Here is a 23773-nt window from a genome sequence, read left to right as displayed (position 1 = left end):
TATAATTGACTCAGTATGTCACATGAAAAATGTAATCTTCCATCATAAACAAAGATTATCAACATGCCTATAAATATTAAAATTATTAATAATTTTCTAAAAATAACTATCTCCAGCTATTTGGCATGGTTACTGTATCGAGCATCACTGAAAATGAGTGACTATCTGCACAAACTGACGGTTAGGAGTTTACCGCATTTTTCATTGTGGGACTGAGTTCATTTTTAAGCAAAAACAACATTTATTTTCCTGAATATAGAGTGTTTATGATTCATTTAGATTCTACGAATAAGCTGATGGCTTTTGTGGGCGATTTTCATTGGTCTATTTTACTTCAAGTATTGAAACTTCCATGCAGTGATTGAAGCAGGTGACCTCTGAATTATTAGTACAACCAATTGTTGAGCAATTACATAAATAGTTCACTAGCATAACCAATTTTTGTCCAATTGTTTTCATTATGGTACACTTTTATCATTCTTCACTAATTTACATTCACTCTAAGCAAGCTTCCACTGCAATTGGTCTACGATGAGTTTTCAGTTCCTGAGGCAATCTGTTGAATCACTTTGATCTTTGTGAAAGCGGCTTCAAAGTGATCTCATTAGTACCTTAGTCATTTATCATCTCAGATCTTCCTAACTTATTGGTTTCAATCATATACATACACCAAACTTAAAATGCAGAATTAAGAAAGACTTCAAAAGTCAATGGAAAAATATTGTGTATATTAACTAAAGCTTAATATTTAAATACTTTTCAGTCACAATTCAATTGCTATTCACAAGCCTGCATTAAATATTACATTTAATACATATCTGTATTGGTGAGGCGTATGGTAAATTGGGTGACCACCTCATTGAGCATCTCTGCTCCATCCACCAAAAGCAGAACTTCCAGATGATCAAACATTTTAATTCCCATTCCCATTCCAACATATTGGTCCATGGTCTCGTCTTGTGTCAAGATGAGACACCCTCAGGGTGGATGAGCAATACTATTCCACCTGGATAGCCTGCAACAACCTGATCGCATGAATAATGATTTCTCCTTCCGGTAAAAAGGAAATCCCCCCCCCATTTCCCTTTTATTCTATTCCCCACTCTGGCCTGTTACCCCTTCTCACTGGCCTACCACCTTCCCTTGGTGCTTCCTTTTCCTTCCCTTTCTCTTATGGTCCATTCTCCTTTCCTATCAGATTCCTTCCGCTCCACCCCTTTAATCTTTCCCACCCACTTGGCTTCACCTATCATCTTCCAGCTATCCTCCTTCCCCTCCCTCCATCTTTTTATTCTGGTGTCTTCCTCGTTCCTTTCCGGCCCTGAGGAAGGGTCCCAACTCAAGAAGTCGACTGTTTATTCATTTCCATTAATGCTTCCTGACCTCCTGAGTTCTTCCAGCATTTTGTGTATATTGCTTTAAATGTACCCTTGTAGCTTCAGGTTACAGATCAGATTTCAGCGCATTATTCCAACCAAGTTGCATGAGGAATTTTGACTGCTGTAAAAAGAACAACAGCAGGGGTTCTGCCATGTGGGAGCACTCACTGAGTGGATTGTAGATTTATGAGAACTGCTTGTTTTAAGTAATTTGTTTTTCAAAGAGACTGTTTCATAGCTTGATTCAGGAATAATCCCATGTGGACAGTGTTTTGCCATGCTCAAAGGATTGCATAATGATGCATCACTGCCATCTCTGACTTGCACTTCCATCAAGTCCTCGTCAATTAAGGGAATTCTGAATTTTCTTGATGATATATAGGGCACATTGGCAGGAGATACCTTCCATAATTAGCATAGGCCATAATGAATTAGTCAGTGGACACACACCATCTTATTTGAAGGACAACCATGGATTGAGATGAATCCCATGATCCTTTTGTTAGTCCTATTCAAAACAGTAAATGAGGAGAGCTTCATGCTGCTCTTCCACAATGATAAAATCAGCTGATTTGTTGATTTTGCAGTAAAAAGGACTTTTACTACATCAGTAACTTATTGCAATATGAGGTTTGAATTGAAAAGGAACAGCATTATTTCAGTGAATAAGTTGATGTTGTCCTCAAACTTAGGCTAGACATAATTTATCTGAAGAAGGCAGCAATGGCTTAACAGCAGGAGTAAATATATCACCTACCTTTCATGGTGCAGAGTACCCTGCCTTCCCTCAGTATTCTGTTGTAGCCATCCCCTCTACCCAAAGTGCAGGTTTACTGATCCAGATATGCTTATATTAAAATAAACTCTAAAGCTTATATATGCTACCTTATAAATACTATATTATGAATCTTACTAAAATGGAGGGCTATGTAAAAGGGAAGGGTTAGACTGATTTAGGAAAAGGTTAAAAGCTTGGCACAACATTATAAGCTGAAAAATCTACACTGTGCTGTACACGATCTATAAATTTGCCAATGACACAACAGTCGGCAGAATCTCAGATGGTGATGAGGAGGTGTACAGGAGTGCGATAGATCGTCGTTCTCTCGCTCTCTCCCTCTCCCTCTCTCTCTCCCTCTCTCTCATCCTCATCCTCATCCTCCTCCTCCCCCCCCCATAGGATGATGATGGTTCCTTTCAGTTCCTCAGAAAGGAACAGCGTGTGTGTGAGTGGATTTTAGGTGAGTAGGGGGTTGCACAGGTCCAGACCCACCCTCTCGACATCCCCTCCCGGATCCAGTGGCATGGTGGGGGTCCAAGACAGCTAGGGAAAGTTCTGTTGCAGTGAATGGCCAGACCAAGCTTCGATGCAAGGGATGCCCTTTCCGCACTTCAGGGCACATGTTTGCTAGATGGCCGTGGACCCTACGATAGGGTTCATTTGCCCTTTGACAGGTCTTGTTTTTCGTCCTGCAGGGTGACTAGCCACCCTCCTCACCAGACAAGCCTGGTAGGGGAGCCGGTTTAGCCACCAACCACCCGACCATGCAACAGGTAGTACTGGGTTACATGGTACCAGTAGCACTCAGATGAGTGACCTGACAATAATCGACTGGTTGAGTGGTGTCACAACAACTGGCAGCATGGTAGCACAGTAATTAGCACAGTGAGTTACAGTACCAGTGACCTAGGGACAATCCCACTGCTGTCTGTAAGGAGTTTTTTATGTTCTCCCCATGACTGAGTGGGTTTCCGCCGGGTGCTCCGGTTTCCTCCCACAGTCCAAAGACATACGAGTTGGTAGGTTAATTGGTCATTGCAAATTGTCCTGTGATTAGGCTAGGGTTAAATTGGGGGTTGTTTTGCTCCAAGAGCCGGAAGGGTGTACCCCACACTGTATAAACAGCATTGTACTCAAAGTCAGTAAGACCAAGGAATTCATTGTGGACTTCAGTCCTCATCAAGGGGTCATCAATGGAAAGGGTGAGCAGTTTCAAGTGCCAATGTATCAATATCTCAGAGGGTGTATGTTGGGCCTAATATGCTGATACAATCACAGAGGCAGCACACCAGTGGCTATATTTCATTAGGAGTCTCAGGAGATTTTATATGTCACCAAAGACTGTGAGCAAATTTCTATAGATTCACCATGGAGGGCATCCTGAGAGGCTGTGTCACTGCTTGGTACGGAGGCTCCGATGCACAGGAATGGGGGAGAAAACTACAGAAGTTGTAGACTTGGCCAACTCCAACATGGGCACTAGCCACCCCACCATCAGGGAAATCTTCAAAAGGCAGAGCCTCTAGAAGGCAGCAATGGTCATTTAATGACCCTCGCCATCCAGGACATTGCCTCTTCTCATTACTGCCTTCAGGGAGGAGGGAAAGGAGCCTGAAGTTGCACATTTAACATAGGAACAGTTGCTTCCATACTGTCTTCAGAATTCTGAATGGTCCATGAACACAACCTCATCATTTTGCCCTCTTTCTGCACTATTTATTTATTGTTTTAACTAGCGTTCCACACTGCTGCTGCAGAACAACAAATTTCACAACAGATGTTTGATAATAAAAACAAGAATCTGATTCTGTTCCTGCTCCATGTTCTAAGAGCCAGTGATGCTGCTGCAAGCGAGTTTTACATTTCACCTGTACCACAGCCTACCTGACATTTGTCATCATTTACAATATTACTTCCATCTCAGCAAGGGAGCAGGAGCTCTCAGAGTAGAGGGTCACCTCAAGCCTCTTGCTGACCAGTGGAGACATGTTGGTGAGGACTTTGTGCAACAAACTCCCTTCCTCTCCACCCACCCGCTGCCTCCAATGGATTGGTAGGACTGGTGCCAAGGTAAGAACCAAAGCCGTCCCTGGTATATTATCCTAACAATACACGTACAACTGTACTACAGTTAGTACAACTCCATAGCAGCAACATTGAAACGCCAATAAAACAAGTGAACTTATTAGAAGGTGTAAATATTTCATGGGTAGCTATTTCAGTTCCTTGCTCAGGGCATGGGAATTATTTCAATGAGTGCAAGTGCTTGGAAGATTCATTCTCACAATATCATCTTGAGTTTTTGTCTGTGTTTGAGCAATCCATTTATCCAGATCCATGAGTGGTGGAAACACTTTGACAACTGAACTAACAATGTGTAACTTGGTACTAAAGCATGCTATGGCAAATGCAGATTCTTGTTCAATTAGTTAGTATAGTGATGTCAAAGGCCAACACAATAATGGATAACTAGAGTAAAATAAAATAGTATTGACTACAATGTTAGGAATAATGTCAAATGCTATTGAGTTCTTAAAGGTGAAATGATACCAGGCAGCTATTGTATTTCAGATAGGTTCCAATTGATTTCCTTAACTAAATCATATTTATTTCAAATTACTTAAATCATATTTTTGCTAAAATGATGAGAAATTCTGATTTTTTTGTTGGGTCACCATTCAAGATACTATATGATTTTGGTTTCATGTATCAGGTTTTTTTATAACACATTTGTTCAAAATAGACTAACATCCTTTCAGGATTGTCAGCACCACAAAAAATACACCTGGAAAGGTTAATTTTTAAATAATTGCATTATTTTTGTAGGTTACATGTAAAATGTGAAAATCTTAATCAAATTCAAAAATAGTACAAACCCTTTGCTGGTGAGTGTTTCATGTTTTGGTGCAGATATATATGAGGTGGAAGTCAGTTTGTCTCTGGTCCTCAGCATAAGAAGAAAACATACAATGTACATACTGTAAACACGAGTACTTGAAATAACAAATACAGGAGATTCTGCAGTTGCTGGAAATTCAGAGTAACACATATAAAATGCTGGAGGAGCTCAGCAGATTAGACAGCATCACTGCAGATTAATAAACAGTCAGCCCAAAACAATGACTGTTTATTTCTCTCCAGAGATGCTGCCTGACCTGCAGAGTTCCTCTAGCATTTTATGTGTGTTACTTTGTACTTGAAACAATAAGAACATGCTGCATTGTTGGAGTCAATAAGACCATTCTGGCCCATTAACAAAGTATAGGACAGAAATGCTTTAAGTAGATGATCAGAAATTCTGAGTAATGTTCTCATATGGTTGATATTTTACATCTCTGTCAGATGCATTCTTTATTGCTGTATTTTCACCAATGTATAGTTATCATTTCTTTCAGACACCTAGTAAATGAAGTAGAACTTACGCTGAAGCTTTGATAAATGTGTCACACTCGGGTCTTGAAATGCCTATTCATCTGTAAATGCCTTCAGCATACTTTCTTCTGCATAAACTAATTAAGTAAAAGTGAGATGACAATCAATAATGTTGCACAAAAGATATATTTTCTCAAGATCCATGCTTATGGCAAATAAAACTGAAATGGCAGAACATATTAAGGATTCAGCATTTGATATGCAACGTCTTTGGATACAGTTTAAAATAAATCAACATAGGGGAACATAATGGCAACCTTGACATAAATCTATCTTTTCGTCTGTGATTTTCTGCTGAATTTAACCAATATTGAAGGAATTAAACTTTAATCTCTGTGCCATTGTAATGATTCTTTGTCAAATAAAATTGGATCACTGGAGATGTGATCATGTTGATGTTATATTACTGGTCTAGTTGTTCAGAATTTTACAGTAATTATAGCTATCCACGTATGTGAATGAATAATTTGGAGATCGGTCTCAGCATGGGAGTTGAGGAATTTAACTCCACTTATCTAAATAAATCCAAAATATAAAGCACATATCAATAAGTATAACCATACCCTGGTATTTGAGTACACTTACTTGGCCACCAGGGTCATTCTGGAAGCATATCTGTAGCACTGACTTCATCTGGCATATACATGATTCTAGATGTTCTAACTATCCTCAGAAAAGCCTGATGAACTACCTATTTTGAGAGAGATGCAATAAATGGCTTTAAAAAATTACAAACAGGCCATTTGGATTAACAAGTCCCTGCCAGTTCCCAAGTGTACATACACTTCAATCCCATTCTATCCTTCATACTTCCCTGTAACTCTGTAACTTGTGTTCCCTTACACACCCAAATAATCTCCTTCATTCTCTTGCTATTTACCTACACTGAAGTGTAGATTTCAGTAGACAATTAACCTACCAGTATGTCTTTAGGATGTGAAACGAAAACCACCTTGGGAGAATTGGGATACTACATAGAACTAGCATTCAATATTAGGATCAAACTGGGGCTAGAATCCATGCACCCCTAGAACTATGGGGCCCTGCAATAACTGCTCCAGGACTACTGAGCCTTTCCTGACATAGTCATGTTCCACAAATAAAATATCTAATGTATCATTTCAACCCAGACATGAGTGAGCAACAATCCACTGCTCACAAAGGACCTCATTAACAAGAGATTATGTGGAATCACCAGACAGGTTAGTTGGAGAAGCATTTCATTCTGAAATAGGGTTAATATCCATTCATTATTTGGGGTACAGGAGAATGGCTATTCAGGTGACTATTTTGCTTGTAGAGCACATAAATAGCTGAAAAAAGACACACCTAAAGCTCTTACAACTAATTCTTGTCTCACCACAGCAAGCGTTGGAAGCTAACCTTACGAACCTTGTGAAGAGGAATACTGAGCTGGAGTCACAGATGGGTAGACTCATTCAGATCTGCCAACAAGTGGAGGTGAGTTGGCTACTTAGAGGAACAAACTGATGCTAACATTGAGTAACAACATTTTATTGCAGCATGTTGGACAGCATATGGACTTAACTAACAAACTGATGAGATTTGATTTCTTATAAGCTTGCAGAGCGGTATCAGTCTTCAGTCAGTTGGATAACACAGAATTAGTTGGAGGTCTCTGAACCTCATCACAAATGAGAACTTTGCTGACAAGTTAGAGAGGGTGATAGTAGATTGAATGAACCACTGCTTAACAAATAATGATTTGCAGAATTAATTCAGATATTTCAGAGAAAAAAAAATCAGAGGTTATAAGACTATAAGACCTTAAGACATGGGAACAGAATTAGGGCATTCAGCTCTGCTCTGCCAATTCATCATGGCTGATCCATTCTCCTGCCTTCTCACTGTAATGTTTTATGTCCTGAATAACTAAGGACCTATCAAACTCTGCCTTAAATATACCCAGTGACCAGGCCTCCACAGCAACCTGTGGCAACATTTTCCACAGTTTCACCAGCTTCTGGCCAAAGAAATACTTCCTCATCTCCATTCTAAATGGACATCATTTTATTGTGAGGCTGTCTCCTCTGGTGTTGAACTCTCCCACCATAGGAAACATCCTCTCCACATCTACTCTATCTAGGCCTTTCAACATTAGGTTGCTTTCAATGAGATCTCCTCCTCATTCTTCTAAACTCCAGTGAATACAGGCCCAGAGATATCAAACACTCCTCATACAATAACCCTTTACTTTCCTAGAACTATTCTCATGAACCTCCTCTGAACCCTCTCCAACATCAGCACATCCTTTCTTAAATAAGGGGCCCAAAACAGTTTACGATATTTCACGATATGAAGTGTGGCTTCACCAGTATCTTATAAATCCTGCTTTTATGTTCAGGTCCTCTTGAAATGAATTACAATTTCCTTCCTCACCACCAACTCAACCTGTAAGCTAAACTTTAGAGAACTCTGCATTAGGACTCCCAAGTTGCTGCACATCTCGGATTTTTTCAATTTTCTCCCCCTTTAGAAAATGGTCAATGCCTTTATTCCTTCTACCAAAGTGCGTGACCATACACTTCCCAACACTGTATTCCATCTCTCACTTCTTTTACCAATCTCATAATCAGTTTAAATCTTACTACAGCCTCCCTGCTTCCTCAACACTACCTGCCCCTCCACCTATCTTTGTATCATCCACAAACTTGGCCACAAAGTCATTGTTACCGTCATCCGAACTATTGACATATGATGTAAAAAGAAGAGGTCCCAACCTCGACCCACTAGTCACCAGCAGCCAACCGGAAAAGGCTCCCCTAATTACCTCTCTTTGCCTCCTGCCAATCTGCCAATACACTATCCATTCTAGTATCTTTCCTGTAATACGATGGGCTCTTATCTTATTAAGCAGCCTTATGTGCAGCACCTTGTCAAAGGCCTTCTGAAAATCCTTTGTCTATCCTGCTTGCTATTTCCTCAAAGAATTCCAACAGATTTGTAAGGCAAGATTTTCCTTTAAGGAAACCATGCTGCCTTTCAGCTATCTTATCATGTGCTTCCAAGTACATAGAGACCTCATCCTTGACAATCAACTCTAACATCTCCCACCACCGAGGTCAGACTAACTGGCCTATAGTTTCCTTTCTTCTGCCTTCTTGAAGAGTGGAGTGACACTTGCAATTTTCCAGTCCCCTGGAACCATGCCAGAATCCAGTGATTCTAGAAATATTATTAGTAATGTCTCCACGATCTTTTCAGCTACCTCTTTCGCAACCCTAGGGTGTAGTCCATCTGGTCCAGGTGACTTATCTACCTTCAGTTTCCCAAGCACCTTCTTGCTAGTAATAAGAACTGCACACACCTGACACACCTGTCTGCTCCCTGACACTCTCGTACCTCTGGCATACTGCTAGTGTCTTCCACAGTGAAGACTGATGCAAAATACTTATTACATGCATCCGCAATTTTCCTTGTCCCCCACTACCTCTCCAGCATCATTATCCGGTAGTCGGATATCTACTCCCGCCTCTCTTTTACTCTTTATATATCTGGAAAATCTTTTTGTATTCTCATTTATATTATTAGCTTACCTTCATATTTCACTTTTTCTCTCTATATAGCTTTTTTATCTGCCTTCTTTTGGTTTTTAAAAATATCTGAATCCTCGAACTCCCATTAATTTTTGCTCTATTATATGCTCTCTCTGCCAAATCATCCTATTCTTACCCTCACTGGTGCATAGTGCAGGCAGCAATCCAAATATTACTATCCTGGAGGTCCTGCTTTTCAGCTTTCTGCATAAATCCCTTAATTCTTTCTTCAGTACCTCCTCTCTTTTCCTACCAATATCATTGGTGCCAATATGTACCAAGATTTCTGGCTGCTCATACTCCCCCCTTTAGAATGCTGTCGATGGCCCTGACCCTTACAACTGGGGCGCAATGTACCATCCAGATGTCTCTTTCACCTGCACAGAACCTCATGTCTACTCCTTTAACTATGAATCCTTCTATCACTACTATAGTCCTCGTCTTCCCCCTTCCCTTCTGAGCCACAGTTCCAGATTCAGTGCCAGAGGCTTGGTCACACGGCTCGTTCCCCTCAGCAGTATCCAAAGCAGTATACTTATTTTTGAGGGGAATCTCCACAGGGGTACTTTGCACTGGCTGCCTGCTTTCTTTCTCTCACCTAACGGTCACCCGAATACCCGCCTCCTGCAACTTTTGGAGGACTACCTCCCTGTAGCTCCTATAGTTCTCACGTCTAAGCCAAAGGACATTGAGCTGCGGCTCTAATTCCTTAACACATTCTCGGAGGAGCCTCAGCTCAGTGCACTTCAAGTAGATATAGCCATCTGGGAGGCTGGAGATCTCCCAGGATTCCCACATCTCACACAAAGAACACAACACAACCCCTGGAGCCATTCTCACTGTACTGACTATGCACTGATAGGTGAAGAATGAAGAAGAAACTTACCAGAAACTTACCTCACCCAAGCTTGTTTTCACCAAAGCCTTTTGAGTCAAAGCCTCCCCACTTAAACACTGGTCCGCTCCAACAATGGCCATTCCACATCCCTACTTTGTGTTTTTTGCCCTTGCTAATGAATTGCAATTTAATGAGGCCGCTGGAAAAAGTCAAAAGCCCACAAATGCTACTTTTTTTTAACTACTCACCCCTACATGTGTGGAGCCTCCTCTGCTGATTCAATTGGGCCACTGAAAAAAGAATGCTTTCACTGATTATTGGAAGATCTGCATTGAACAGTACAGCAATAGACAGGCTATTGGATCCATGATGTGTTGATCTTGATTCCAATTTATACCTAATGGCCTCCTGCTGTGCATCATCCATGTCCCTCCATTCCCTTTGTATTCATCTGTCTATCTAAAAGCCTCTTAAACTCCACCAAGATGCTTCCACTACTATCTCTGGTAATTTATTTCTGACAGCTACTACTCTCTGTGTTAAAAAAAGAACTTAACACTTACATCGCCTTTAAACTTCCCTTCTTTTAACTTACAAGCATGTCCTCTGCTTTTTCACATTTCTACCTGATCCTGTCTACCTTATCTATGCCTCTCATAATTTCAAAAACCATGGTCAAGTTTCTACTTAGTGTAAGGTTATAGACAAACCCTGCTCCTCAGTGTCTACGGAAACCCTGCAACCAGCCAACTCCGTAAGCCAGTTTATGTGGAGGCTGTGTAAATGCCCAATTCACAGATCAGACAGAACACCATAAGCGGTTAAATACGTACACTTTACTTCAAATATCGGTTAACACAGAACACACTCTAAAAGAATAAAACAAAGAAAGGCACCAAAGTTCGAATAGAGTTTTAAAAGTCAGTGCGCTTAAGGTTTCATTGGAGCTCAATATCCCGCAGAACCTCGGCCCTCTGTCCTCAGCCTCCGACAACCCGAACGGGACCACTCCTCGGGTGGTCAACCAGAGCGTCTCCGAATGCGAACTTCCTCCGTCTTCTCCACTCAAAAAACCCGCCAAACCACACGGTCCCCAGCCATATGAGACAGAATATCACCCACAGAAAGAATAACATGGACACTCATTGGTTCGTTCCTTCCCTTATCAATAATATAACCCAAACAAGCAGGGAGAGAGAGAGAGAACTCCTTACATCGCAGTTATTATTACAGAAAAGCCATTTTATATAACATACAAAGAATCCATTTTAGACACCTCAGCAGCCAGTGTAACCAAGACCCAGTTACACTAGCTTCTGACACTCTAGGGAGAACAACCCAAATTTATCCAACCTTTTCTTACAACTCAAAGCCTCTAATCCTGACAGCATACTGCTAAACGTCTTTGCACTTCTCCACAGTCTCCTCATCCTTCTAATAATGTGGTGACCAAAACTGCATGCTGTACTCCTCAGTGCAGTCTGACTGAAGTTTTATACAGTTGCAGCATGACCTTCTTACTCTTAAACTCAACACCCATACTAATGAAATCAAGCACGCCATACACCTTCCTTACTACTTTATCCACTTGCAAAGCCACTTTCAAAAGTGGTTGCCTTTATGGCAAGTCTGTAAATTTGAATGGGTGAAAAGTACTTCAAAACAGTTTGTATTAAAAAAATTTAGACAATAAAAAGAATTTGCAGAAAAGAACTCTCCAGAAAAATATCTTTGAAACGTTTGCCTCACACAGTGAACCCAGGTGTCAAGTAACACGTATCTCACCCAATTCCTTCAAATATTTTAGCTGTTTGATAGAATATGCTGGTTTTAGACCATCTATAAGAAAATCATTCTCCGTGTAATGTATCAACACTATAACATAATGCCAATACTAGAATTCCACAGAAACCCTCTTTCCTTGACAATCTATAACATTACTTAACAAATCCTAATTGAATTTTATGTTTTTTCCTCTCTCAAGTTTGATATACGGTACTGTGTTAGATCAACTAAGTTATCTATTCTGATATTTACACTAATGCAATATAACTTCCACTATATTATAATTTTCCTGTAGTGTTATGGGCATTCTAGTTAATATATTAATGGCAAGTTCTTGTTTATACAGTTCTAAAAAGATATTAACATATTACTTTGCACTATAACATGGAACCCAAAAGAATTTTTAAAACACTGGAAGTTATGAAAGGTTCCATGGAATTACTGTTTTTCCATTTCCAACTCTTTCTGTATAGGTACAGTGCCTTGAAAAAGTATTCAGCCCCTACAATTATTTTAACATTTTACTGTCTCATGTTCTAAATTTAAAATATATTGAAGTAAGATTTTTTGAGCTGATCTACAATACATTGTACATCATGTCAAATCGAAAGAAAAATTACAAAACCTGTCAATGGTTTACTGAAAATTAAAAACCAAAATTGTAAGGCTGAAAAACTATTCTTCTTTGTAATTACTATGCTAACTTTTCTCAGGTGCAATATATTATTACCTTACCAACTCAACAAATTTATTTATGTAGAAAATCGACAATCACCTGTTTTCAATGAATTCATGAACATAACTACCCCCTTTCTCTGTAAGGTCCAACAGTATGGTAGATTTTCAACAGACCAAATTAAAATGAAGACAAAAAGCATACAAGGCAAGTCAGGGAAATGATAATAGAGAAACGTAAATCTGGAGGTGGCCATTTTGTGAGACTGCTCTTGCCACCACCATTTTGTGAAGTGGTTTATGAACTGATTCTTGTTTTGTGATAACTTAATCAGAGCAATTGAACATGGACTCAAGGAGTTTCTGCTAATGATCTGCTAAACCTGAGACCATTCTCAGATAAGAAGCTTTTATTGTGTAAAAGGGTAGGTTTGCAGAAGTAATCCTGTCATCTGGGCCTAGTGTCTGGGTGTCCTGGTTTGAATGGTTTGAACCAGACAGAGTTCAATAAAACAAAAGAAGTCCTATGGCATGAAGTTGTAATTGAAGACCATGAAACAATACTGTTTGTAGCTTGGACTACATCCAATGGGAATCTGTCAGTCAGATGACCTACAGCCAATGAAATTGAAACATCATAGATTGAGCTGATAAGGAAAAGCATAAAAATCGAGGGTTTTTGGAGCTCACGCAGCTCTGGAGACGAACTATCACAGATGTGGAGAACCCTGTGTCAGATACGTAGAGATCACATCAGGACCAGGAGGAATGCCCGGGCAACCAAAGTGCTTTTTTCAGTATTACCTTTTCTTTTCTTTTACTGTTCATGGAGGGTTAGGAGAACCTAGTGGGTGTACACATAGGCAATCAATTGTGTGAATTCACTTGCTTGTGAACTAAGCCAATAAAGGTACTAAGCCAATACCGATTCTCTCTGTGCCTAACTGATCGTTATTAATAATGGGTAATCCTCGTAACATACCACAGAAGGGGCTTGTTCAATTTCTACTAAGAAAGTCTTTTACAAAGCACAAAGCCTTCAGAAGAAACTGGACGAAATTTTGTTTCTGTTCACCTATAATCATAAGAAATCATGATATAACTTTGTGTCTCCTGCACATCTTGCTATTGCTGCAAAAAAGTACACAGCTTCTCTTCCCTATAAAAGGGTTTATCAATGAGAATAGGTTTCTTCTTTACTTGACTGATATGGACCATGAGCAGCCTCCCCCCACCCCCCCACATCAACATTTGTTTGAGGAGAAGTTTTGTCAATTTATAAAGCACTGGTGAGGCCTCACTTGGAGTACACCGAGCAGTTTTGGGCCCCTTATCTTGGAAAGGATGTGCTGAAACTGGAGAGGGTTCAAAGGAAGTTCATGAAAATGATTCCAGGATTGAATGGCTTGTCACATGAAGAGGCTCTGGGCCTGTATTCACTAGAATTCAGAAGAATGAGGGGTGACTTCATTGAAACCTATCGAATGGTGAAAGGCCTTGATAGAGTGTGTTTCCTACGATGGGAGAGTCTAAGACTAGAGGACACAACCTCAGAATAGAGGGGGCGCCCTGTTAGAATGGAGATGAGGAGGAATTTCTTTAGCCAGAGAGTGAAATTCTTTGCCACAGGCTGCTGTGGAGGCCAAGTATTTATGTATATTTAAGGCAGAGATTGATAGGTTCTTGACTGGCCAGGGCATGGAGTGATACGGGGGAAAGGCAGGAGATTGAGACTGAGAGGAAAATTGGATCAGCCATGATGAAATGGTGGAGCTGACTCGATGGGCCAAATTCTGGCCCTATATCGTAAGGTCTTGTATCTGAAAATATATACTAGACATTTCTATTGTCTTTATGCATTGCACTGGGCAATGAGTTTACTCTACAATCTAGTCCCATGGCAAGAGCGCTTGTAGTGGGAAACATCAGCTCAACTGATGGAACTGCTGTAGAGACAGATTTGCCCAAGGTGATAGGTGTGGAGTATGGCAGTGAAAACCTCATGACCAGTTGCCAGTCTGAGGTTGGCAACCAGGATGGGAATGATGGTATTTGAGCCCATAGTAGAAAAAAGGGAGTATTTACTTTGCAGAAAAGCAATGCCAATGCCACCCCAGAGAAAAGAAGCAGTACCTCCACGGGATTCCACTGGAATAACAAGACATTCGGCACTGCTGACAGAGCAGCAAATTTTACTTAATATAGTGAAGGCCGTGTGATTGTGGATTGCATTACACTGCTAAAAATTTATAATCACTTTTTCTATGCTTACCTTAAAAAATGATGAAATTGTATTTCACCAGAGTAGCATTTTAATGGATCATCTTTGTGTCAGCACTCCACTAGATTCCATAATCTCTCTTTGTTGCTGCGCCACTAGATTCACCAGGACCTCTGCAGTACACTGTAACAGATTCTTTCAGAAAACACAGCAACTTACAGGCAACTATTTAACTTGACACTTCAAATATAGATAGGTAAAATTAAGAAGTCATTGCAGGAATGCTGCAAATAATGAACAGGCCAATTTAATGATCAAGTATTTTCTTGATATAAGCCAATACACAAGGGAATTAAAATTTAGCTTGCAAGATTGTTGCAAGTGCTTTGAATCAAAGTTTTGAAAGTGAATGGTAAGTGAACAGAACACCTCTCTTGATAAGAGCCTTTAAGGATGATATTTGAAATGGATTTTAATAGTAGCCATCGAATTCCCAGTACACATGTAGCTGTTTATTTATTTGTTTATTTATTGATTGACATACAGCGTGGAGTCCCTTCAAGCCACACCACCCAGCAATCACCTCTTTAATCCTCGCTTAATCACGGGACAATTTACAATGACCAATTAACCGACCAACCAGTACATCTTTGGAATGTGGGAGAAAACTCAGGCAGTTACAGGGAGAACGTACAAACTTCTTACGGACAGCGGTGCAAATTAAATCTCTCTGCCTCAGGCCACAAGATAGGTATTATAGGAATTTCATTTCTATCACATTCATACAGGAGAATCATATAAGGCATCTCAATTTTTTTACTATGTGCTATAATTGAACTCAATGCTTCTATTTGCAGCATTTAACTCAGTAAAGCTTAAAAAAATTGTGATTTTCCAATTCAAACAATTCTATATTTTGTGTGCTCAGAGGTGCTCAGGACAAGTGCTACCTAGCCCTAGCATCTTTTTTTAAAATTTCATTCAGGAGCTGCTTGTCACTTTCCATTTTTTTCCCGGGTGTTTGGTAAGGAGTCATCTTGCACCATTTTAGTGTCAAAGTCAAAGTCGAGTTTATGGTCACATGTATGCACAGGAGCAAAGAAAAAAATTACTTGCAGCAAAGGAGCATTATATAAACAGAATTTATATAAAAGGCACAAATAAACATATTGCATACAATTTTACAGGAAAATGCAATTAGAACAAAAGGAACAAAGTCCATTTTAGTGCAAAGTGATCAGATTGGTCATAGTGTTGCTAAACTATAATGATTAGTCTTTTGCCAGTTGTTCAAGAACCAAATGACTGACAGGAAGATGCCGTTCTTGAACTTGGTGATGTGGGAATGCAGGCTTCTGTATCTCCAGCCTGACGATAACTGCATAAAGATGGCCTGACCTGGGTGGTAGGGACCTTTGCTGATAGATGTTGCCATTTGAGGCAGCATCTCATATTACAAATAGTGGGGATGGATGTGCCTGGGAGGAGGGAGGAGAAGATGGCAGCGCGCGGCCGTTTCGAATTATATCGTATGTGTTAACTAGGATACCGTGCACAATCCTGATTTGATGGAGACAGCCATGAGAAGCACGAAGGAGCACCTGGAGAAACTTCTGAAATGCCCGCTTCGCAGCCACTGCTACTGTACGATCGCGAATCTCCGGAGGGGAAGGCCCCAAATCCTTGGCTTTGTCTATTGCCTGTTGCTGGGGCTGGGGTCAAAGTGCTCAGCAGAGACGGTGCTCGGTGCTCAGTGTCGGAGAGCTGGTCGGAGGCTCGGAGTTTTCAGACGGACTTGGAGTCAGACTGTGGTCGGATGCTTCCAGGATGCTGCATCAGCAAGTTTGCGGCGCTGGAGGTTCACCGTCTGTGTGAGATGATGGGACTTTTGAGAGACTTTGAGACTCTTTACTGTGCCCATGGTCTGTTCTGTATCAAGTTACAGTATTGTTTTGCACTGTTGTAACTATATGTAATAATTATGTGGTTTTTATCAGTTTTTCAGTCGGTTTGTCATGTGTTTTCTGTGATATCATTCTGCAGAAACATTGTATCATTTTTTAATGCATGCATTACTAAATGACAATAAAAGAGGACTGCGTGTCCTCATAATCTAATCTTCAGTAGAGTTCATTACCCTCTGCAACTTCTTACATTCTGCACATTTGCAACCAGTCTTGAGTATTTTCAACAGTACACCTGTTGAAGTTTGTTAGAATGTTTGATGCCAATCCTCCTTAACCTCCTAAGAAAGTAAAGGTCCTGGTGTGTTCTTGTAATGTGCTGTAAAGTTTCACTGCTAACATAATGGTTTCTCTGTAGCAGAAATGTTTTGGGTTATGACTAGAGATAACGGGGGCTTTGGAATGTGGGGCTATCCAATGAGAGGGATGTTGTTCTTTCTGTGGGTCTGGGAGCAGGGATTTTGTGGTCTTTTGCTGGGGAGAGGTGAGGAGAGAAGACGTGAATGGAGAGAATTAGACTACCGGACGGAGTGGACTTGGAGTGAGGACAGGTCCTCTGCAATGTTCGGTAGGGGCTTCCAGGAATTTGGTTCAACATTCGACTAATAATATTATTTGGTTTAAAGGGGAACTCAGATAATATCTTGTTGCACCATGCACCTTTGATCTTCTATGTAGTGGCATGCTGTCAAAAAGGAGAAGAGAGGTGCTGCACAGTTTCATTATTATTGTGCAGGAATAGACATTTAAGCCACTCTCAAAGTACTGATTAAGTGGGTTATTATGTAGTAAACAGCATTGAGGTCCGATAGGTAATGGAGCTGAATCCTATCCAGCAAAGTGGTGGTATCTCATCACACACAATGGAGCAATACACAGACAAAATGTAAAGAATAGCAGCAGTGCTGAATAATAGACATAGCAGAGGTTATTGATCTACTTCCATGTTATCTCTAAGCTTGTAGCAAGGTTGAAAGTGCCCAATTGAAAGTCAATGATTTCTGTAAGAATGGAAGATAAGAGGTTTATTGATATTTGCTGGCAGGTAAACACTGCAATACAAGAGAACAAGCTGAAAGAGGAATGCGATGAGCTGATGGACATTATCAGACAAAGGAAACAGATCATTGCTGTGAAAATAAAAGAAGGAAAGGTAAGCTTTTTTCTCAGTAAGTTGTCCAAATAAACATATCAAAGACCAGGCTATTAGGAAACAGGTTATTTCTTTCTTGAAAACAACAGTCTTGAAATCAGTATATGTTTACACTGTAGTAAACAGAAATAGACCAGAGTTTATTCAAGATAAGTTTGAGTGTTTAGCTCAAACAGACAAGAGCAGCTTAAGGTTTTGTTCTTTTCTCCAAGCCTTAAGAGCTATTGAACATTGAACCCAATTTATACACCTTCTTTAAAAAGCTATGTATTACAAATAGATATCTATTCCACCAATTGTATGAAACTTCAAAGTACATTTATTCTCAAAGTATGTGTACATTATACAACCTTGAGATTTGTCTCCTAACAGGCAGCCATGAAACAAAGAAACCAAAAAAAAGTAAAAAAAAGACCATTGAACACCCAATGAATTGTTTGTGTTTACTCCAAAACTACATTCATTAAGCAAGATTTTTTTTTACCTAATCATTCTCAGGGTTTCAAAGAATAAACTTCATTTGCAAAAAATTTTCTATTCATCAGCTAAAAAGTTATCCATGCCCTGATGCCATTACTGTAACATATCACCTTGCATAAGCACCTTTAGTAATGCTGTGCTTTCATTTTTTCATTTCAATTGCCCATTTATCACGAAGACCTCTTGCCTGCCATATTAAAGTCATAAGTCCAGTTTATTATCATATGCACAATTACATATGTGCACCAGTGTAACAAAAAAAAACATTCTTGCACTAGCATTTCTGGTGTATGGCATCATAAAAGCAGCATTCACAAGAAAAACAAATTGAATGAAAATTGTACTGCTTTTGCAAGAAAAGATAAAGCGAACAAAAAGTGTCCATTTTAGTGCATGATGGCGAAGTATTGAAAGTGTTGTTAAACTGTAGTCATTATGTGTATCGAATGGACAACAAGATTTCCAGCATCGGTCAGTTCAAGGCCAAGAACCCAATCAGCATCACCACTCTCACGGCACCTTAGAATGCAGATAACAATGCCATCACAGCACACTCTGAAGAATATCTCCAATATATCTTGAATACCTTTCCCAAGGTATATCAGGCCTTGGGTCTTGTTCTAAATATAAAAAAAGATGCAGGTAGCATATCAGCCACTGCCCAACAGCCATTTCTCCAGCCCTCCATAAACACTGATGATTTTGCCCTGGAAAATGTTGACCACTTTCCCTACCTTCGCAGTATTCTCTCCCCAAAAGCAGACATCAATTCAGATCAACACGAGTAGTGAAGCCCACAACCTACAGATCCAAACAAAACTTCAGGTGTATAGAGCAGATATCTTCCCTACATTACTGTATGGAGCTGAATCATGGACCATCTACAGTTAGACACCCAAGAGCCCCAGAACAATACTACCAAAGAACCTTACAAAACACTTTGAGGATCAGCTGGAAGGACAGATGCACTAACACCTGTGTACTGGAGGAGGCCAACTTGAACAGCATCTCCACCATGATAAAGCAGCACCAACCCTGATGGATAGGCCTTGTCATTTGGATGCCTAACTCACGTCTCCCCAAACAGATCTTTTACTCTCAGTTGAAGGAAGGTCAGCGACCCCCTGGTGGGAAAAGGAAAGACTTCAAAGATACTATCAAAATCAGCCTGAAGAAATTAAAAATTACATCTAAAAACTGGGAAGACATTGCACTCAATAGATGCATCTGGAGGAAATCTGTTCAAGAGAGAGCTGCAGTATATGAGGGCGCAGCAGCTGCAAAAGAGACTGACTGCCAAAAGATCCAACCACTAACCACAGTCACCACTTACTCATGTCTACACTGCACCAGAATATGTGGATCCTGGATTGACCTCCACAAACACCTGAGGACCCACCAATAGTCAACCGCTTAGAAACACGTTACATAGCTCGAGTGATTCAGCTGCTGCTGCTACTACTACTACTACTACTAGTAATTAGGTTTTTGTTATTTGGTTCAAGAATCAAATAGCTGAAGAAAAGTAGCTGTTCTTGAACCTTTGTTCTTCTCTTTCAGCCCATCACCCTTCCTGGGGCATTGGCTGCTGACAGCAGCTCGCCAAAGTCCTCCATACTGGGCCAGTGTTTCAAGTTGTTCCCAGGTGTAGCCCATCTTCAAAGATCTTTTGTCTACCAGGGATGAGGTTCTTGGAGCTTCTGTTGGCATTTCTGTAGCTCTGGGTTTTTACAAGATGGCGATGCTAGCCTCATGTCTAATCCACCCTCCTTTTGCAGTTGGGCTATGGACCATCCATGCTGGAGTTTTATTGAAACTAGGGGTGTGGAATTTCAGGTTTCTGGACCTACACAGTGGTACCTGTGAAAAGATGGCAGAGCCCACATGATGGGGATTTTTGATGGTAGATATTGCCATCTTGAGGCAGCACTTCCTTAAGTTGTACCATTAGTCCTAAACTCTACAAGATTATCCAAACTCTACATACAACCCTGTACTATATCTAGCACAACATTTAAAGATCACAGAGAAGTAACAAATCCAGTAATTATGTAATTAATAAAGAGGAAACATCAGTAAAGAAAATCTCAATGCCACTTTTATTAAAAATAGTCACCTCATTCACAGATGACAGAGTGATGATTTATAAGAGAATAAGACCATGATTTATAGAAGCAAAAATAGTCTATTTGGCCCATTGAGTCTTCTCTGTCATTTCATCATGGCTGATCCATTTTCCCTCTTAGCCCCAATGTCCTGCCTTCTCCCCATATCCCTTCATGCCCTGACTAATCAAGAATCTATAAATCTCAGCCTTAAATATACCCAATGAATTCCTCCAATTCAGCGCTCTCTGGCTAAAGAAATTCTTCATCATCTCTGTTCTAAAAGGATACCCCTCAGGCTGCGTCCTCTGGTCTTAGCCTCCCCCACCTCTCCACATCCACTCTATAGAGGCCATTCAACATTTGATAGGTTTCAATGAGGTCACCCCTCATTCTTCTGAATTCCAGCAAGTGGAGGCCCAGAGCCATATAAGAAGTCTTTCAATCCCAGAATAACTTTTGTGAACCTCCTTTGAACCCTCTCCAATGTCAGCACATCCCTTCTTAGACAGGGGACCCAAAACTGATCATAATACTCTGAGTGAAATCACGCTAGTGCATTATAAAGCCCTAACATTCCAAGCTTGCTTTTGTATTCTAATCCTCTCGAAATGAATGGGAACACCACACTTGCCTTCCTCATTACCAATTTAACTTGCAAATTAAACCTTAGGGAATCCTGCACAGGGACTCCCAAATCCCTTTGTACCTCAGATATTTGAGTTTTCTCTCAATTTAGAAAATAGGCTATGCTTTTATTTCTTCTACCAAAGTACATGACCATATACTTCCGGACACTGTATTCCATCTAACACTTCTTTGTCCATTCTCCTAAACTGTATAAGTCCTTCATTAGCCTCTCTGCTTCCTCAAAGCTATCTGCCCCTCTACCTATCTTCGTATTATCTGCAAACTTAGCCACAAAGCCATCAATTCCTTCATCTAAGTCATTGACAGATAATGTAAAAAGAAGCAGTCCCAACACAGAATCGATGGATTCTTGGAAGATAATTACTAATGCCTCCACAATCTCTTCAGCCACCGCTTTCAGAATCCTGGAGCATATACTACCTGGTCCAGGTGATTTATATACCTTCAGACCTTTCAATTTCCCAAGAAACTTCTGCCCAGTAATGGGAACTTCACACACTTATGTTCTCTGATACTCTCGAACTTTCAGCATACAGCTAGTGTCTTCCACAGTAAAGATTGATGCAAAATATTTATTCAGTTTGTCTGCCATTTCCTTGTCCCCCATTACTACCGCTCCAGCATAATTTTCCAGCAGGGCAATATATACTTTCACTTCTCTCTTACACTTTAAATATCTGAAGAAACTTTTGACATCCTCTTTAATATTATTGGCTTTCTTAATTTCGTATTCCATCTTTTGCTTCCTTATGACTTACATTCTTTTGGTTTTAAAAGCTTCTCAATTCTCTAACTTTCCATTAATTTTTGCTCTATTATATGCCCTCTTGCTGGCTTTTATGTTGGGTTTGACTTCTCTTATCAGCCATGGTTGTGTCATCCTGCCTTTAGAATACTTCAAGCAACACACACAAAATTCTGGTGGAATGCAGCAGGCCAGGCAGCATCTATAGGAAGAGGTACAGTCAACATTTCGGGCCGAGACCATTCGTCTTTGCGTTTTCTTGTGTTTGCGTTTAGAATACTTCTTTCTCTTTAGGATGTATATATCCTGTGCCTTCCAAATCACTCCCAGAAACTTCAGCCATTCCTGCTCTACCAGCATCCCTGCTAATATTCCTTTCCAATCAGTTTTGGCCAGCTCCTCTCTCATGCCTCTGTAATTCCCCTGCAATATTGATACACCTGACTTTCAATTCAATTTTAGTTCAATTCAAGTTTAATTGTCATTTAACCATATATGTATGTTCATGAATGCAGCCAAATGAGACAGCGTTATGACAGGGTCAAGGTGCAAAGTTAACAATACACGCAGAAAGCACACACAAGATCACAATCACGTAACAAGAGTCCCAAGGCCCACAATCCCCCTCCGACCCCCAGCAGATTGATACATACAAGCCAAAAAACCGACATAGAATATCAGTAAAAATACAATAATGTGGTTTTGCATTGCATATATATAAAATATAGTCCACCTACCCCCACCCCCCCAGCCCACTGACATCATCTGTCAACTGGCCACTAGGCAACACCATGGGTCTGAGGCCCAGTCCTCACATATACAAGCACATATCGATTAGTAGAACCAGAACCAGACAAATATACATGTATAGCACCGATACCCCTCAGTCCATTTTAAGTCCTCAGTGGCCACAGTGCTATGCCACCCCCAGTAGAGAGCGATGGCTTGACACCGCAGCTTGAGCCCTAAGTCCACCGAGTGTCACAAAAATTGTTGCAGTCAACCACAACAGAGCTTGTCTTCCGCCAAATGAAATGCTGAGAGGGCAGCTCCAACTCCATTCAGGATACTGTGCCACACCGTCCCTGGTGAAGCACAATGACTTCATCACTCTAGGTGGCTGCAAACAGTCGAGACCATTGCTTCAGCCCTAATCCTCACTGCAGCCAGGGTCTAGGCCCTATCCGTCCACCCCTGCTCACATCCAATAAATCAGCAAATTGAACTTGTGGCATACCAGATTAACAATGATCAAAGGGGTCTTGCCATCACAAGAAAAGTGACCGTGATGGCTACTCGCTATTTGACTGTAAGGCTCCATTGACTCAGGCAGCAGCACTTGGTGCAGCTGCTTCATTATCTCCACCAGCAAGCAACCTGCTGATGGTGTAGACCTGCAGACCTTTGAGTTCTTAACGTATAGCAGTATCTTGTGATCATTAGATGTATAATTAAGTATAATGGTAGCACCTTTTGTTGACCCTGTAGAAGCCGCTGTGACCATTCTCACCACCATCTTGCATGTCAAGCATGACTTTCGCTTCTCCTTCTCAAATTTCAGGGTGATTTCAATTATATTATGATTACTTCCCTAAGGGTTCCTTTACCTTAAGCTCTTTAATCAATTCTGGTTCATTGTGCAACACCCAATCCAGATTAGCTGATCCCCTAGTGGGTCAACCATGAACTGCTCTAAAAAGCCATTTCTAGGGTATTCTACAAATTCCCTCTCTTGGGATCCAGCACCAACCTGATTTTCCCAATCTACCTGCATATTGAAATCCCCCATAACTATCGTAACATTGCCCTTTTGGCATGCATTTTCTATCTCCTGTTGTAATTTGTAGACCACATCCTTACTACTGTTTGGGGGTCTATATATAACTGCTATCAGGGACATTTTACCCTTTCAGTTCCTTAGCACTACCCACAATTTAGCACCTTCCAATCCTATGTCACCTCCTTCTAATGATTTGATTTCATTTTTTCCCAACAGAGACACGCCAT

At 40.5% G+C, this 23773-nt stretch overlaps 1 protein-coding gene across 5 annotated transcripts in view; it reads left to right on the top strand.

Moving 5' to 3' along the window:
* LOC140204203 (probable E3 ubiquitin-protein ligase MID2) overlaps positions 1–23773 on the top strand; it is a 243237-nt gene that overhangs the window by 180904 nt on the left and 38560 nt on the right. For all 5 annotated transcript variants that reach the window (XM_072270699.1, XM_072270697.1, XM_072270698.1 and 2 more), the window contains 2 exons: positions 6958–7053; positions 17678–17785. In XM_072270699.1, the coding sequence (XP_072126800.1) occupies positions 6958–7053; positions 17678–17785 (204 nt within the window). The remainder of the gene's footprint in view (positions 1–6957; positions 7054–17677; positions 17786–23773) is intronic.

This window comes from Mobula birostris, chromosome 10, assembly GCF_030028105.1.
Source record: "Mobula birostris isolate sMobBir1 chromosome 10, sMobBir1.hap1, whole genome shotgun sequence".
Lineage (NCBI taxonomy): Eukaryota > Metazoa > Chordata > Chondrichthyes > Myliobatiformes > Myliobatidae > Mobula > Mobula birostris.
Note: the sequence above shows the minus strand (reverse complement) of the source record. Positions and strands in the feature narration are given on the sequence as shown.